The sequence below is a fragment of the Nelumbo nucifera genome, chromosome 2, assembly GCF_055504915.1.
Source record: "Nelumbo nucifera cultivar China Antique chromosome 2, China Antique-T2T, whole genome shotgun sequence".
Classification (NCBI taxonomy): Eukaryota; Viridiplantae; Streptophyta; class Magnoliopsida; order Proteales; family Nelumbonaceae; genus Nelumbo; species Nelumbo nucifera.
The window spans coordinates 11488995-11504226 of record NC_142650.1 but is presented as its reverse complement, the minus strand read 5'-3'; the positions used below and the strand labels follow the sequence as shown (position 1 = coordinate 11504226).

At 35.9% G+C, this 15232-nt stretch overlaps 1 protein-coding gene across 2 annotated transcripts; it reads right to left on the bottom strand.

The window, feature by feature from the left end:
* Nucleotides 1-18: 18 nt before the first annotated feature.
* LOC104597285 (protein DOUBLE-STRAND BREAK FORMATION) lies at nucleotides 19-13420 on the bottom strand. 2 transcript variants are annotated; one of them, XR_016082131.1, is made up of 6 exons: nucleotides 13261-13420; nucleotides 12941-13148; nucleotides 11586-11729; nucleotides 10405-10519; nucleotides 9009-9111; nucleotides 550-688 (listed from the first exon to the last, which is right to left on the bottom strand). XR_016082131.1 is itself a non-coding variant. In XM_010258745.3 (5 exons), the coding sequence occupies exons 1-5, from the start codon at nucleotides 13317-13319 to the stop codon at nucleotides 507-509; spliced, it is 708 nt and encodes a 235-aa protein (XP_010257047.1). In that variant the 5' UTR covers nucleotides 13320-13419; the 3' UTR covers nucleotides 19-506. The 2 variants fall into 2 exon arrangements, 1 of the variants encoding a protein (XP_010257047.1); XM_010258745.3 differs by lacking the exon at nucleotides 9009-9111 and having other exon boundaries at nucleotides 19-688; nucleotides 13261-13419.
* Nucleotides 13421-15232: the final 1812 nt, after the last annotated feature.

Below are 15232 nucleotides of genomic sequence, written 5' to 3'. Positions count from 1 at the left end.
CATAAGAAAAATATTGGATAATTAAATGAAGCATCTTATTTAGCCATGTAACCCGAATGTAGGAAATTACCAAAAGCCAAAGTCAACATCAACATGAGCCCATGTTTGTCTGGGATGTGTGTGTGTGTGTGTTTGGTGGCAGGGGAAGAACATTTTCAACAGTCAAGGGTCAAGGAAAAGGAAATGAGGCATTCAGAATCAATTCCAATAGGCTTGGCTTTTGTTGTAAGAGTCTTGTAGGTTTGACCATTAAAATGGTCCTTTCTAAACTCTGCATTTGAGTCATATGAATTGCTTGAGAAAAATAGTGCATGACCCATCATGATGAATATACCTTTTTGACACCTCCCTGCATATCCTGTCCTTATTGAAAAGAGACCATTTCAAAACAGTGACACTTAAATCAAGAAGGATTAAGAAATGTGTAGCCAGAAGCATGAGCTAATGTCAAAAAAAAAGGCATCAGTAAAAGCTTGGAGACACTTGGACAAGGAGAACAAACTTTTCTATGATTCACTGGCTCTCTGTTGCATGTTTTGAAATTCATGAAGTTTTCTCATATTCCGCTTTTTAATTCCATTTCTGAACAGAAAGCTGGCTAAACACTGTGTATTTGTTGATTGCAAGCTATAGCTTTTGTCCTGCTGGGTTCTTTTCTTTTGCAAGTACTCAGCTGTTTGAGCCCTAACTGTTTCATTACCAAAATATATGTTATGGCACAACTGAAAACAGATAAGTAGATCAAAAACCAAGTTACTAATAACCAAGAGAAATAAAAGGAAAAATAAAAGGAAAGGGAAAGCATCATAAATAACCAATACAGGTAAAATGCAAAAGATGATGACTGCAGTCCTCCAATCCATCTTAAAGTTCATCATACATGCTAGGTTGGGAAGGAGGCTGGATATTTGAATATCCAGATCTATATTTTCCTCACTTTTGAGAGCCTTGATATCCATAAATGCACCATGAATCCACTGTCACCATAGAATCAGGGTGATGTGGCCACAAATACAAGAAGCAAGTAGAAGAAAAAGTGGGATTAGGAGAAACTTAATCATGGGTCCCTCTAGGGTTGCTGCCCCTTGGGGCATTTAAAATACAAGGTAAATTCTTACCTTGTTTCACTTTATAACAGTGTTTTTTAGAGGAAAATGTAAGGTAAGACGTATTAAAGAAAGGGGGCAAAAGGGGATAAAATGTACAAAAGATCACCAGAGGGGTCATGGGCCCACAAGTGATGGGCTGCAGAACAGAAACAAACACATCCGCAGAAGCAGAAAAAAACCCAACCACAACACTTTACAAGATCAACAAGCTCAAAACTCAACAAAGGCCTGGATCAGCAACAAACATCACCTACCTGGGCGTACATAAGAGGGTAAAAGACTTAAACCTCCCCTGTCTTAGCTATATCCAATGGAATCATTAAAAAAATCTCCTTTGTCCTTGTTAAATCATTAAATTTTCAGAACAGTGGAATCATTTCAAAACAGAAAACTGAAAGTGTCCCTTCTACTTCAAATTTCTATCTTATTTCAAGCAACAATAATTGAAACCAGGCAACTCCATTCACCTACTCATACTAGTTTCAGGTATATAACATGATCTGTTGCACTTTTTCAGCACTTCTGTCGACAAGATATGATTTGCGGCAAATTAAGAAAGATATGATTTGCTGCAAATTTAGAAAGATTTGATTTGATTGATTACAGATTTGAATAAATTTAGGAAAGATTAGATTTGAATAAAATTAGGAAAGTCATCCTAGGATTAAGGGAAAGATTTAATCAATCCCTAATTGAGAGAAATTCTATGAGTAATTGAGAGAGATCCTAGGAATTTGTCTCTCCTATCTTTTCTTATTTAAGTTGTATGCTCAACATGTTTTATCAACACATTATCAATACAGAAGTATTTCTTTTTCTCTCCCTCTTCATTTCTTCTTCTCTTCCTCTTTATTTTTCCACATGGTATCAGAGCTTTAGGGTCCGATCATGAATTTTAAGGCCGCCATGGTTGGCTCTGGTTCAGCCTCTTCGAATGCTACCAGTGGTGTGACATCTTTGGAGGGAGGTATTCAGTCAGCAGCCATCTCTCTCTCTGAGAATTCTCTTCAGATTATCATTCACAAATTGAATGGAAAGAATTATCTTGAGTGGTCTCAGTCCGTGCGGTTGGTGATCGACGGGAAAGGGAAACTCAGCTATTTGAATGGCGAAGTAAAACCGCCAGCCACTGATGATCCAAAGTACAGGCAGTGGCATTCTGAAAATTCTATGGTTACCGCCTGGCTAATCAACTCTATGGAGCCTGTGGTTGGAAAACCATTCATGTTCCTGCCGACTGCTCGTGATGTGTGGGAAGTTGTTAGGGAAACCTATTCAGATCTGGACAATCATTCACAATTGTTTGAACTGAATACCTAAATGTGGAAGATGCAGCAAGGTAAGCGTGACGTAACTGCTTATTATAATGAGATGATGGTTGTTTGGCAGGAGCTGGATTTATTTGAAGAAGAAGAATGGGAAAGTCCAAGTGACAGTGCTTGGTACAAAAAAAAAGATAGAAAGAGGCCAGGTCTTTGTCTTCTTGACTGGTTTGAATAAAGAACTCGATGAGGTTCGGGGACGTATCTTAGGGTAAAAGCCCTTGCCTACTATAAGAGAAGTTTTTTCAGAAGTGCGTAGAGAAGAAGCACGGCGGCAAGTGATGTTGAAGAATGTTAATGAAACAAAAACTGAGAATGAAGGGTCCGCTCTTGTGGCCCGAGGTGCAGACGTAGACGGAGATAAACGAGGAGGAAAGCAAAGACCTTGGTGTGATCATTGTAAAAAGCCATGGCATACTCGGGAAACCTGTTGGAAGTTGCACGGGAAACCAGCAAGTTGGAAGAAAAAATTAGACAATGACAACAAGCCAGGGGGAGATGTCCGCGCACTTCAAGTAAGCAATTCGGATCCAGGGCAGCAATCATCCTCGGAGTCTCTTCCTTTCACAAAAGAACAAATAGAGCACTTATATAAAATGTTTCAATTTCAATCGTTAAGAAACTCTAACCCATCCTACTCTCTAGCCCAGTCAGGTAATTTTTTCACTGCAGCCATTGCTTGTACCAAATCTAATGGCTCCTGGATATTAGATTCAAGTGCCACTGATCATATGACCGGCACTTCACAATTCTTCTCTTCATATACACCCTGTGCAGGGAATCAAAAGGTTAAAATTGCAGATGGTTCCTTTGCCACTATTGCTGGGAAAGGAACTGTGTCTATTCCTCCTTCTCTAAATCTTAAAGATGTTCTACATGTTCCTAACCTATCATACAATCTCTTATCTGTCAGCAAACTAACCCTTGATCATAATTGTCGGGTTAATTTTTGGTCTTCTTGTTGTGAATTTCAGGATTTAACCTTAGGGAAGATGATTGGGGGTGCTAAACTGGATGGTGGCCTCTACCTCTTTAATAAAGGATCAACCTTTGGAAGGCAAGACCGACAGACTTGTTTTAGTTCTATCTCGGTTTCTAGTGACAATGAAGTTTTGTTATGGCATTATCGGTTAGGACATCCTAGCTTTCAATATTTAAAGCATCTATTTCCCAAGTTATTCATGAATAAAAATCATTCGTGTTTTAAGTGTGAATCTTGTGAATTAGCAAAACATCATCGTGCTGTTTTTCCGTCCCAACCATATAAAAAATCAAAACCATTTACCATGATTCACAGTGATGTTTGGGGTCCTTCTAGAGTAACAACTCTTTCTGGTAAGCGTTGGTTCATTACTTTTATTGATGATCATACTAGGGTCACTTGGGTTTTCCTTTTAAAAGAGAAATCAGATGTTGAAACTGTTTGTAAAACTTTCTATAACATGGTTCAAACACAATTTCAAACTCAGATTAAAATTTTTCAAAGTGATAATGGAAAGGAATTTTTTAACAATGTGTTAAGGAATTTTTTTGCTGAGAAAGGAATTGTACACCAAAGTTCGTGTAATAATACACCTCAACAAAATGGGGTGGCTGAAAGGAAAAACAAACATCTCCTTGAAGTTGATAGAGCCCTAAGTTTTCAAACTAAGGTTCCTAAGTATCTTTGGGGAGAAGCCATGACAAACATCTCCTTGAAGTTAAAACACCCATACAGGTTTTCACTGAATATTTCCCAAACTCTCGGCTAGTGACAAACATTCCCTTAAAAATTTTTGGAAATGTGGCCTTTGTTCATAACCATGATCCTAAACGTTCAAAACTTGATCCAAAAGCACATAAATGTATTTTTGTAGACTATCACACTAATCAGAGAGGTTACAAATGCTTTGATCCAGTTTTGAAAAGGATGTTTGTGACTATGGATGTCACATTCTTTGAAAGAACCTCCTACTACAGACACTCCCATCTTCAGGGGGAGAGCAACACTAGTGAAAATGGTCTTTTAGTTGGTTCTGATTTAATGTTTGAATTTGTCCATAATGATGATGTTCCTCACAACCAGTCACCGAAAGAAAGTAAGGCAGAAAATACAAAATTAGTGGAAACAAATGAATTAAATATTGAAAATGTACAACCTTCGGTGATGCCATCTCAAAATAAAAAAGCTGAAACAACAGAGATGTGTGCGAAACAGTATAAAGGCCTTGTATACTCAAGGGAACATCTAGCACTAAAAAGGAGAGGCACTATTCCGCAACATCAACAAGAATATGATCTAAGGGTGGATCATGAAATTCATGATAAATCTCCAAAAATACCTGAAAATATTCCTCCAGGTAATTCTAATTCTTCTAGTCAACTTGATCTTCCCATTGCTCTTAGGAAAGGTGTTAGGTCTTGTACAAAACATCCTCTGTCAAATTTTGTATCTTACAAAAATATTTCACCTTCATATTGTGCCTTTATTTCACAAGTGTCTAGTGTTTCCATTCCTAATAGTATCCAGGAGGCTTTAAATGTTCCCGAGTGGAAAGAAGCTATTTTTGAGGAGATGAGAGCTTTGGAAAAGAATGCTACTTGGGAGAAAGTGGATCTGCCGGATGGAAAGACAATTGTTGGTTGTAAATGGGTGTTCACTCTAAAGTACAACTCAGATGGATCCTTTGAGAGATATAAGGTTCGCCTAGTAGCTAAAGGCTTTACTCAGACGTATGGAATGGACTACTCTGAGACCTTTTCTCCAGTGGAGAAACTAAATACAGTTCGAGTACTCTTATCTGTTGCAGCTAACCTTGACTGACCATTGAATCAACTGGATGTGAAGAATGCCTTTTTGAATGAATACTTGGAAGAAGTATATGTGGAGCCTCCACCTGGTTTCACTGAGAAGTTTGGAACTAAGGTATGCAAGCTAAAAAAGTCTCTATATGGACTTAAACAGTCTCCCAGAGCCTGGTTTGAAAGATTCACAAGGTTCGTTAAAAGTCAAGGATATAGTCAAGGACAATCTGATCATACTCTTTTCACAAAAAGATCCACCGAAGACAAGGTATCGGTTCTGATTGTCTATGTTGATGACATAATATTGACTGGAGATGATATTGAAGAGATGAGCAGACTAAAGCAGAGCTTAGCCAAGGAATTCGAGATTAAAGACTTAGGCCAGCTAAGGTACTTTCTTGGAATGGAAGTGGCTAGATCAAAGAAGGGCATTGTGGTTTCGCAACGAAAATATATTCTAGACCTCTTGAAAGAAACTGGAATGAGTGGATGCAAACCTTCAGACACACCGATAGAAGTTAAGGCTAAACTCGAAGAAGTTAAAGATGGGGTTCCAGTAGATGCAGGTAGATACCAAAGGCTGGTAGGAAGATTGATTTACTTGTCACATACACGTCCTGACATTGCCTTCGCTGTGAGCATGGTGAGTCAATTTATGCACTCCCCGTACGAAGAACATCTTGAAGCTGTGTATCGAATTCTTAAGTATCTAAAAGGCACTCCAGGAAAAGGACTCTTCTTCAAGAAAAATGAGAAGAGAGGGGTTGAAGTGTATACAAATGCGGATTGGGCAGGCTCAATCACTGATAGAAGGTCAACTTCGGGGTACTGCACATTTCTTTGAGGCAATTTAGTTACTTGGAGAAGCAAGAAGCAAAGTGTAGTTGCTAGAAGCAATGCTGAGGCTGTATTCAGATCAATGGCTCAAGGAGTGTGTGAGGTTCTTTGGCTAAAGAGGGTGCTAGCAGATCTTAAGAAACCGGTGAGTTTTCCTATGAAATTGTATTGTGATAACAAGGCATCTATCAGCATTGCTCATAATTCGGTTCTACATGACAGGACTAAACATGTTGAGATTGACAGACACTTTATAAAGGAGAAACTTGAAGAAGGAATAATTTGCACTCCGTTTGTACCAACCACTCAGCAAGTTGCAGGTGTTTTAACTAAGGGCTTGTTGAGACAGCCATTTGAACTTCAAGTTAGCAAGTTGGGCATGATAGATATCTTTGCACCAACTTGAGGGGGAGTGTCGACAAGATATGATTTGCAGCAAATAAAGAAAGATATGATTTGCTGCAAATTTAGAAAGATTTGATTTGATTGATTACAGATTTGAATAAATTTAGGAAAGTCAGATCCTAGGATTAAGGGAAAGATTTAATCAATCCCTAATTGAGAGAGATTATAGGAGTAATTGAGAGAGATCCTAGGAGTTTGTCTCTCCTATCTTTTCTTATTTAAGTTGTATGCTCAACATGTTTTATCAACACATTATCAATACATAAGTATTTCTTTTTCTCTCTCTCTTCATTTCTTCTTCTCTTCCTCTTTATTTTTCCACAACTTCCATGACAAGTTTATCTTGGTGCTTGAAATTTTTTATCTTAGAAGCTTTTTAGATTATTTGTTCATTTATTTGTTTTTCACATTTCAGATATAGCGGTTGCAAAGAAAGTCTGGCTCTGCAAATTCCTCGATAAGATAAAAGATAGGTAATTAATGTTCATGTAAACTCAACTGGGGTTTTTATTCTGGGTATAGCTCAATTTGGCATTAAACCGTTTAGCTCAGATTGTCAAATGTGCTCTTTCAATCGGCTTTCACAATCTGTTGACAGATGACAGGTTTGGCATTAACAATCTAATATTTGATTTCTTATGTTCATCTGATACGTTATAATCCTAGATTGTGCAAGTTGATCTATACAAGTTTAAGGATCCATATGCAAAACACCCAAATTCCAGTTTTGCAAAGTTCTACGGTTGAATCTTGTTTGTGTCCTCAAATCTTGCAGCGGTTTCAACATCCATAAAAAATCTTAAGAAATAAGGACATCAGATTTGTTTTGATATTTTTCTCTTGGTTCACCATGGGTTTTTGAAAAGTTTTAACATCACATGCAAGAAAATCTAAACAGATTACCAATGGAGGGGAGGTTTTTATCTGATTACATCACCCAACAGGGGAGGTTTTAGTCCATTTTGTAAAGAGATGGGAGGTTTCAGTACTTATGTGAAATTTCAAAGTAGGTTTAAGTCTTTTACCCAAAAGGATAACAACAAAACAGCCCAACAAATTACAATGATACTTTCTTTCCCCCTGCCTCTAATACTGCTTGCCCCTCTGCAACGAGACTTTACCACCATATCCTTTTAATGTTGCTTTTTTTTTTTTTTGGTCATGGCTAGTTGGGTTAAATCTGGTTTGTTTCATTATTATTCTAATGTTCATATCAGTGGGTTTCATATTTAATTAACAAGATAATAATGATGATAATGTAGCAAGTTGATTTTAATAACAATCATTATTTGGCTAACAGACATAAAAAAAAATCAAGATCACCATATAAATAATAAGTTTCAGTCACTAACCAAGATTTAGGTCACATTTCCATATATGCAAATAAAAAACAACCAATCAACCAATGGGGAAAACGTTTCCCTTGAACCAATACCAAAAATGGATACTCCTTTTGTAGGCTGTTTTCTAGCCACTGGTGATGTGATGCATCCAAATCAATTTGGATAACCACTTTGTGGCAGAATTAAATGCTAGCCAGAGAGATCATCCCTCCATCAAAAGATGATAGAAAGTTTACATTCAAAGGAATATGGCCAAACCAACAATCAGGCAAATTAATCTGTGTATTTGTGTGTTCTGTGCATGGCTTCTGTTGGCAAAATGTGATTAGAAAGATCAATTCAATAATCTCAGTTTCTTCTTTTCCTGCCAAGATCTTGTATGTTAATGGTTTTCATATTTCTTCCTTTTCTTTCAACTGTTAATGCCTTCCGCATTCTTTAGCCTACATATTTTATTATTTGATGTTTCACAGTAAACACCCTGATGAATCTAGTTATCAAATTTATAAGAATCATGGCACTAAACTACTTCAATCAAAGATTAGAGAATGAAAACAATGACCTCATTACATCTTCAACTGATGGGGCTCTATATACACAGAGCAAATCCAACACACATGGCAAAATCTTTTTTTTTTTCTTTAATATGATTTTTGTTGTAACCTTTTGATATAGAGAATTGGGTAAAGAATGGAAGACCCATGAAGGTTTTAGTCCCATGAAAACAGAACTTCTAAAGAGAATAGAAATGAGAGTACTATGAGTCTGCTCACCTCACAAGTAGAAATCCTTGACGTGACATATGAAGCTGATTTGACATAAAATCTTAAGCTTAAAAGATAATAATTCTGTGAATGTTTTCCTTCATTTACTGTTCTACTATTTCCTCTACTACTAATCTTTTAAGTTGATCCATCCATATAAAAACCTAATGGTTCACATAGCATCTTTCATGATTTGAAATGACCTTGAAACCCAGACCATATTCCATTTGATTTTTTTTGATAATTCATATTCCATTTGATTTTGGGATATGCAACAATGGTTTCTTTTTCATTTAAGACTCTCCCTCCTAGCCACAGGCACTACAAACTACACATCAAAGAAATATATTTTCTTATTTTGTTTCCAATTGCAATCATCTATTGCGTTGAAGTGACTGTGACGCAAGTAACTATGGAGGAAATAAAAGGAAAGAGTAACCATACCCTAGTTATCTGATTCACATCTTCTAATAGATGATTGATGAGATAAACAGTGCCAGGGTTCAGGACCATAGGTAACTTGGGTTACAAACTTCAAGACATGTCACTGAAACAGAAAAATGCACATTTCAGCGACACTAACAGAGAATACCAGAAAGTGGTGAATTCTGATGTTAGATAGACTTTGCTTGGAGGAGTAAGTCCTGTTACTTGGGGCAAAATCATCAAAACTTGAATGGCATTAACAACCATGAAAAAACAGTGACTCATATTTGAAATGAGTTGTTCCTGTGGAAGTAGTTGTTATTTTCTGCTTGTTCTATTGAAGATCAAGGGAGTTTTGCATACATTTTTCTCAAATAGAATTAATGAAATCAAAGCCATTAATACCTACCAGCATAGGTCTAAAGTAGCTAAACCTTAGGCCAACATGTGCTAATATTTTAGGAGTCATATGGCTCTGCTATTGGTAAGGTATACTTGTCAATGGTTTTTTTTGTAGTGTTCTTAGTTAAGTAATCAAGTATAAGTTATCAAAGGTCACTGTGGTCAGATAGCTTCTTTAAAAGGAACTCAGCCACAGAGATTTTCTCCACTGTTGGAAAGAAAAGCTTTAGTGCCATTGAGAAACCACCCCTATTACATCCATCATCCATCCGCTGCATTTTCTTCACAATGTTTCTCTTTCTCCTCTTGTACTGAAGCTACCATATTAGAAAAGTAGTAAGTTTTGCAGCATTGCTCTAGCCAGTATCCTCTATTTCCAACCAACATTGAACTTGCACCAAGAATTCAAAACATTCTTTCTGAGAAACATAGTCTCCTTTGATATATTACTCCTTGAAATTTCCATTTTGAATTATTTGAATGGGTACATTTTAGAATGGCATTTCTTTTAATCAGAGACTAGTGCTGGAGATTTACCAACATTGGTTACATTGAGAATAATTGAAAAAGATTACAATGGATTAAGTATAGGTTAGCTCTTAGGTCATACTTCAAAATTTTCAATTTCCATTTGCATGCTTGGTCACACAATCAAAGATTACAATGGAATTAGAAAAATATATATCGCAAGAAAGCAACAGCATTGAGATGGACCCTGAAACAACTTAAGTCCCTGAAAAATCTCCACCAGAAAAACCTTTATTATATACAATAGTTGAGAAAGTTGTCACATCCATCAGTAAATGGGTAAAATTGATTAAATGACCTTCTTAAAACTAATACAAATATAACTGGCAATGGCTATTTTTTCACAGGTATTGGATAATTTGTTGCAATATGGTTGAATAAGGCTTAACACTTTAGAACAAGCTTTTTTTCTCTTCTAATTTTTTGTCTGTGTATAAGATAGAAAGATAGAAAGATAGATAGATATAGAGAGAGAGAGAGAGACCAGACTGTGAAGCAATTAATGACATGGCAACGTTCTTCAGTTTCTTGATTTTTAACACCATTTGTGTGTCTTCAATATCATTGGATTGCACAGATAAAAGTGCATATTCGCACCCCTACAAAAGAAATGAAATTAACACAAAAAAGCACATCACCAAAGTGCCAAACTCAAGCCTAATAATTAATTTCAAGTCCACAACATGTTATTTTAAAGCACGGTAAAATCCCAAAGAATATGCTAAATGCAAAAAAAAAAGGTAAAACATATAAAATAATGCTGCAAGGGGCCATTACTTAGTGCAATGGTAAAATCTTGGTCTGTCAAGCATGAGAACATGGGTCGAGTCTGAGAGCAGCCACGTTGTGTGAAAAAATGCCAAAGGTTAGGACCATATCCAGTACACCCTTCCCAAGATCCCAGATAGTTAGGAGCAACATTGGGAAATGGCCATTTTATATGAAGCAATATTGCAGATACAATGCAGAAATATGGCACAAGAAAATGGAAAAGGTCAAAAAAAGTTGTCAGATATAAAACATTCCAAGAGCAATGCATAGACACCTAAGGTAGTTAGGGAAAAAATCCAAAACAGTAGCTTGAACACAGCACATTGACTCTAAATACAAAACAGGGTTCATAGAGCATTAGATTCATTCTGGGTGAAAAATTAGTTGAACAGTACCCCTTGTCAGTGAAACTCTACTATACAGCAGTGTATTGTAACAGAAGATATCAAGGGGGAGGGTGGGGAGAAAATGGATAGCGCAACCACCAGACTTTTTTCCTAGATCATATCAGAGGGACATTTAACTTTGGAGAAACATGCATACAATTTGCTAACAGAAATTGCTATAAAGATCCATTTGTTCCAGAAACACTTGAATCCGATGCAAAATCTGCTTATATGGTTTTGTAACTTCCACTATACACTTCAAGTGAAAGAGTTCTCCCTAATATAGATGAAACCAATACTATAATGATTCAGTAATAATAGGCATTATTGAACTCTAAAGCTATCAAATTATGCTTTCATATTTTGAAAATCACTTAGGATTCGTTAAGTCATTGATACATGAGAAGGTCACACAATCGTTCCTTCAACTTGCAATCATATAAAGTAACAATAACTAATGATCATAAAAAGCAATACAACTACTATGAGGAGACTTCATAAGCATTACCTTTACTGCAATTGAATAAAATCCATTATCTAGTGAAATCTCGGCAAAATTCAACCACTCCTCATATGAGACTTGTAGCCAAGGATGATTTGTGGACTTATGTTCCCGTAGAACCAAGGCCTCGTATCTCCACGTCAAGCAGCTCTGCAAACAGTTGATTTGGAAATTACAAATAGTAAGCAGAAACATCAGCATAGACTCGTTTTTATTAAACTTGATGATGTAAAAAATTTGACGGGTCATAAAACTCGAAATTCAATAAGAAGCTAAAATGTGCATAAAATAAGGACCATCTTTCCCATGGTTTAGGGGTAAGCACTTATATTCTTACAATTTTAGAGTAGTTTCCCGCTTTCCCTAGTTCAATTTATTTAAGAATTTTAACCTAAAAACAATAAATAATAGCACTGTATATTAAATTAATTTACAAAAACAAATAGTTGCTTTATCCATCCCTACAATAAAGGGACATTACCCGATGTAGGTCCTGCCTATCCAGTGCTTAGGAGGAGCTGACCGGATAAAGAGCTAACCCTTGGCATTTCTTGCATTTCCTTCCCTTCATGATTCACAGCTAAAGTGGAATACCATTGCTCACAGCTAAATTGTTCAGTAATAAATAGAACAATTTAGAAATATTTCAAACTCCCTTACTTTGAAACTTCTTTCCTCCCCTTCATTGTTCACAGCTAAAGTAGAATACCATGCTCTTTTTCATTTGTTCAATTTCATGTTTTCTTTTTTCTTCCCTTGTTTACTCTTTCTGGCTTTTCTTAGGTAGTCACTCCAAAAGTATATAATTTCTTGCCTTCATAAAGAAGAGCAGGTTAATAGTTCTAAAGTAATAGATAAGAAAAAGGAGGGAAAAAAGAAATATAACAGCATTGAGCAGATAACTAGCAACTAATGAACCATGATGTATATAATAGATAAATTTAAGAAAACCACAAACGATATTAACACTTGTAGTTCTAGATGGCACTTGGACAATAGCAGATAGATCCCCTTGCTGGATTAACGTTGTCATCAACTAGTAGATTCTGGTCCAAGCAATTGATATTACTCTAATGGTCATTTATTGAATTTGTCCTCCAATGATTGAACTCAACCAACAACTAACTAATTAAGATTAATCAGCATACAAACGCTACGCAATATAGAAAAGCTTCTCCCAGTCTATTTGATTCTAATCAAGCTGGAGAAACTCAGCAAACATAAACAAACCACGAGTGATGAGATCTATATTAACAAAATAAATTGTCCATGTTATGGAGAACAATTTGGAACGCACAGTTGCAGTAGAAAACAGATTGCAGGAAATGTAAATAAAATGAAGAAATAATAGAAAAGCTTGCCTTAATGTCTCCTGCAAGAGCGAAAGCTCGAACAAAAAAGTCAATGACAGACAGTTTCTGCTCGATAGTTTTATCTGACATTTCTTTAATAACATGGAGAATTTCAGATCTCATCAACTCTCTCAAGCTCCACCGAACTGAAAGCAAGGATTTCACGTCTTTCGAAACCAAGACCATCTCCAGAATTCGAAGAGATTCATCATCGAATCTGCAGGAATGAGGGAATTGAACTATGTCAAAAAGTTATACTCTAGAGAAGATACGGCCAAAAAAAATTGAAGCAATATAAATTAGGTTTTAAGAAAGAGAATAAAAGAAACCTTCGTTTCTCGAGTTGGGAACGAAACAGAGAAATTCTTTCTGCAACACTATCAGGCATTTGAGGAAATGACACTTCCGAGTTCAGAGGTACAGTTTTCGCTTCAGAAGCACAACCACGTATTAAGGCTTGCACAGTTGCACTTGAAGGTTGAAAGCCTTCCGCATGTAATGGGCTTGGGCCACAACATGTTGAACCCGGACAGATTATTTAATATCTTAATTAGGCCGGGCTGGCCGGTGGCCCAAGCCCGGCTGTTGTATTAATTTCTGGTAGATTTTATCTCTTAAAGACCAAACTCAGCCCAATAACGTGTATATATTTTTCTTCGCTGGGCTATACAACGAAACCGAATCTCGGCTACCAACAAGCCTCGTAACAAAGACATTACAGCCACACGTTGGTAGCATCATGCACTAGCATCTCCCATGAAAATGGTGGTGATGTTATCAATGCGCAGTGGCTTGTTGGAGCATATCCGGACCCTTATTAGGGGATTTAGGGGTGTTCACGGTTAGGTTAATTTAATCGTGAGCTAATTTTTGAAACCGGATTATGGTTATCGGTTTTCAGAAAACCAGTAATCGAAACTGAATCAAAGCTGATCAATTAACCGGTTGACTGGTTTGGTTAATTGTCGGTTCAATTCGTCGATTTTTTAGTTTTTTTATTATTTATAATATTTATTATAGAAAAATATATAAATATATAATAAAATACTATAAATATATATAATATTATAATTTAAATAATAAATAATATATGATATATTATAAATACATATTTATATATAATACATATTTATTACTTTATAATGTATAGAAAATATAAAATATATATATATATGTATACTAGTTGGTTCGGTTAACCGCCGACTTTCTATTTTGATTAACTAAAATCGAACCAGTATCTTTGGTTTTTTAAAATATTGAACTGAAACCAAACCAACCGATTTAGTTAACCGAATTTTCATTTTGGTTTTTTTTTTTTTGCTCACTCCTATTAGGAGTGCAATTTGGTGGGCAGATTTAGATTGGGCTTTTGTGGTAATTATGGGTCCAAACCCGATGGTCCAAGCCTGAAGCGGTGTAAAATGTTAAATTGGGCTGGGTTAGATCAGGCTGAGGTCAACCCTAATCATCCTAAAACTTTGGATTGGGTTAAGATCTTGTTGGGTTCAAGTTCGGCTCAGGTTGGGTTCGAGTTTGTCTTGGGTTGGCATGACTTTTCTACTCCTTTTTGCAATTTTGCCAAATGTACTTATTTCTTAGACTATTGTTTAGTTTGGGAAAAGTGCAAATGTAAATATGTACGGTGCAAATACAATCTATGATCTATGACTATTAATAAAAATGAGTGTTCATTCTCGTTTTCGTCAAATATCCTAATTTTATTACCAATTTTACCCTTTAAGTGAGAAATTATATCGAGTATATAGACGGTGAAAGAGTGTGCGTATAAAAATGAAAAAAAAAATGCATGGTTTGGACATTTGTCACAAACCACTACATGTTTTGGACATTTGTGATAGACCAAATGTTAAGTTTTCTCCAATTCTTTTTGGACGAAAATCAGAAGCTTATCAACAAAACTATGGCAATTTAACATGGGATACATGTCCTGATACCCAAAACATTTTCAACGTTGTCAATTTCTTAATGGCAAAGGTCATTCTCAAGTTAACGATCAACTTTGTTTGATTTACTAATTGGAAGTTCATATTTTGTTCTTTGGTTCTTTCCGTTTTTAGTAATCTTTGGCTTTCTTAGTGGGTTAATTGAGACAATATTTTTTATTCCAAAAAAAAATCTGGAGGGGTAGAGGATGTCCAAATTAAGTGATTACTTAACCAATTAATAAAAGAGGTATATCTGTTATATAAATCAATTCCCTTTCTGTTATAATCTTTTTTAAATAATTTTCATTGTAGCCACCTAAAGTCTTTATAGTAAGTTGAGGATATGCTCATGATC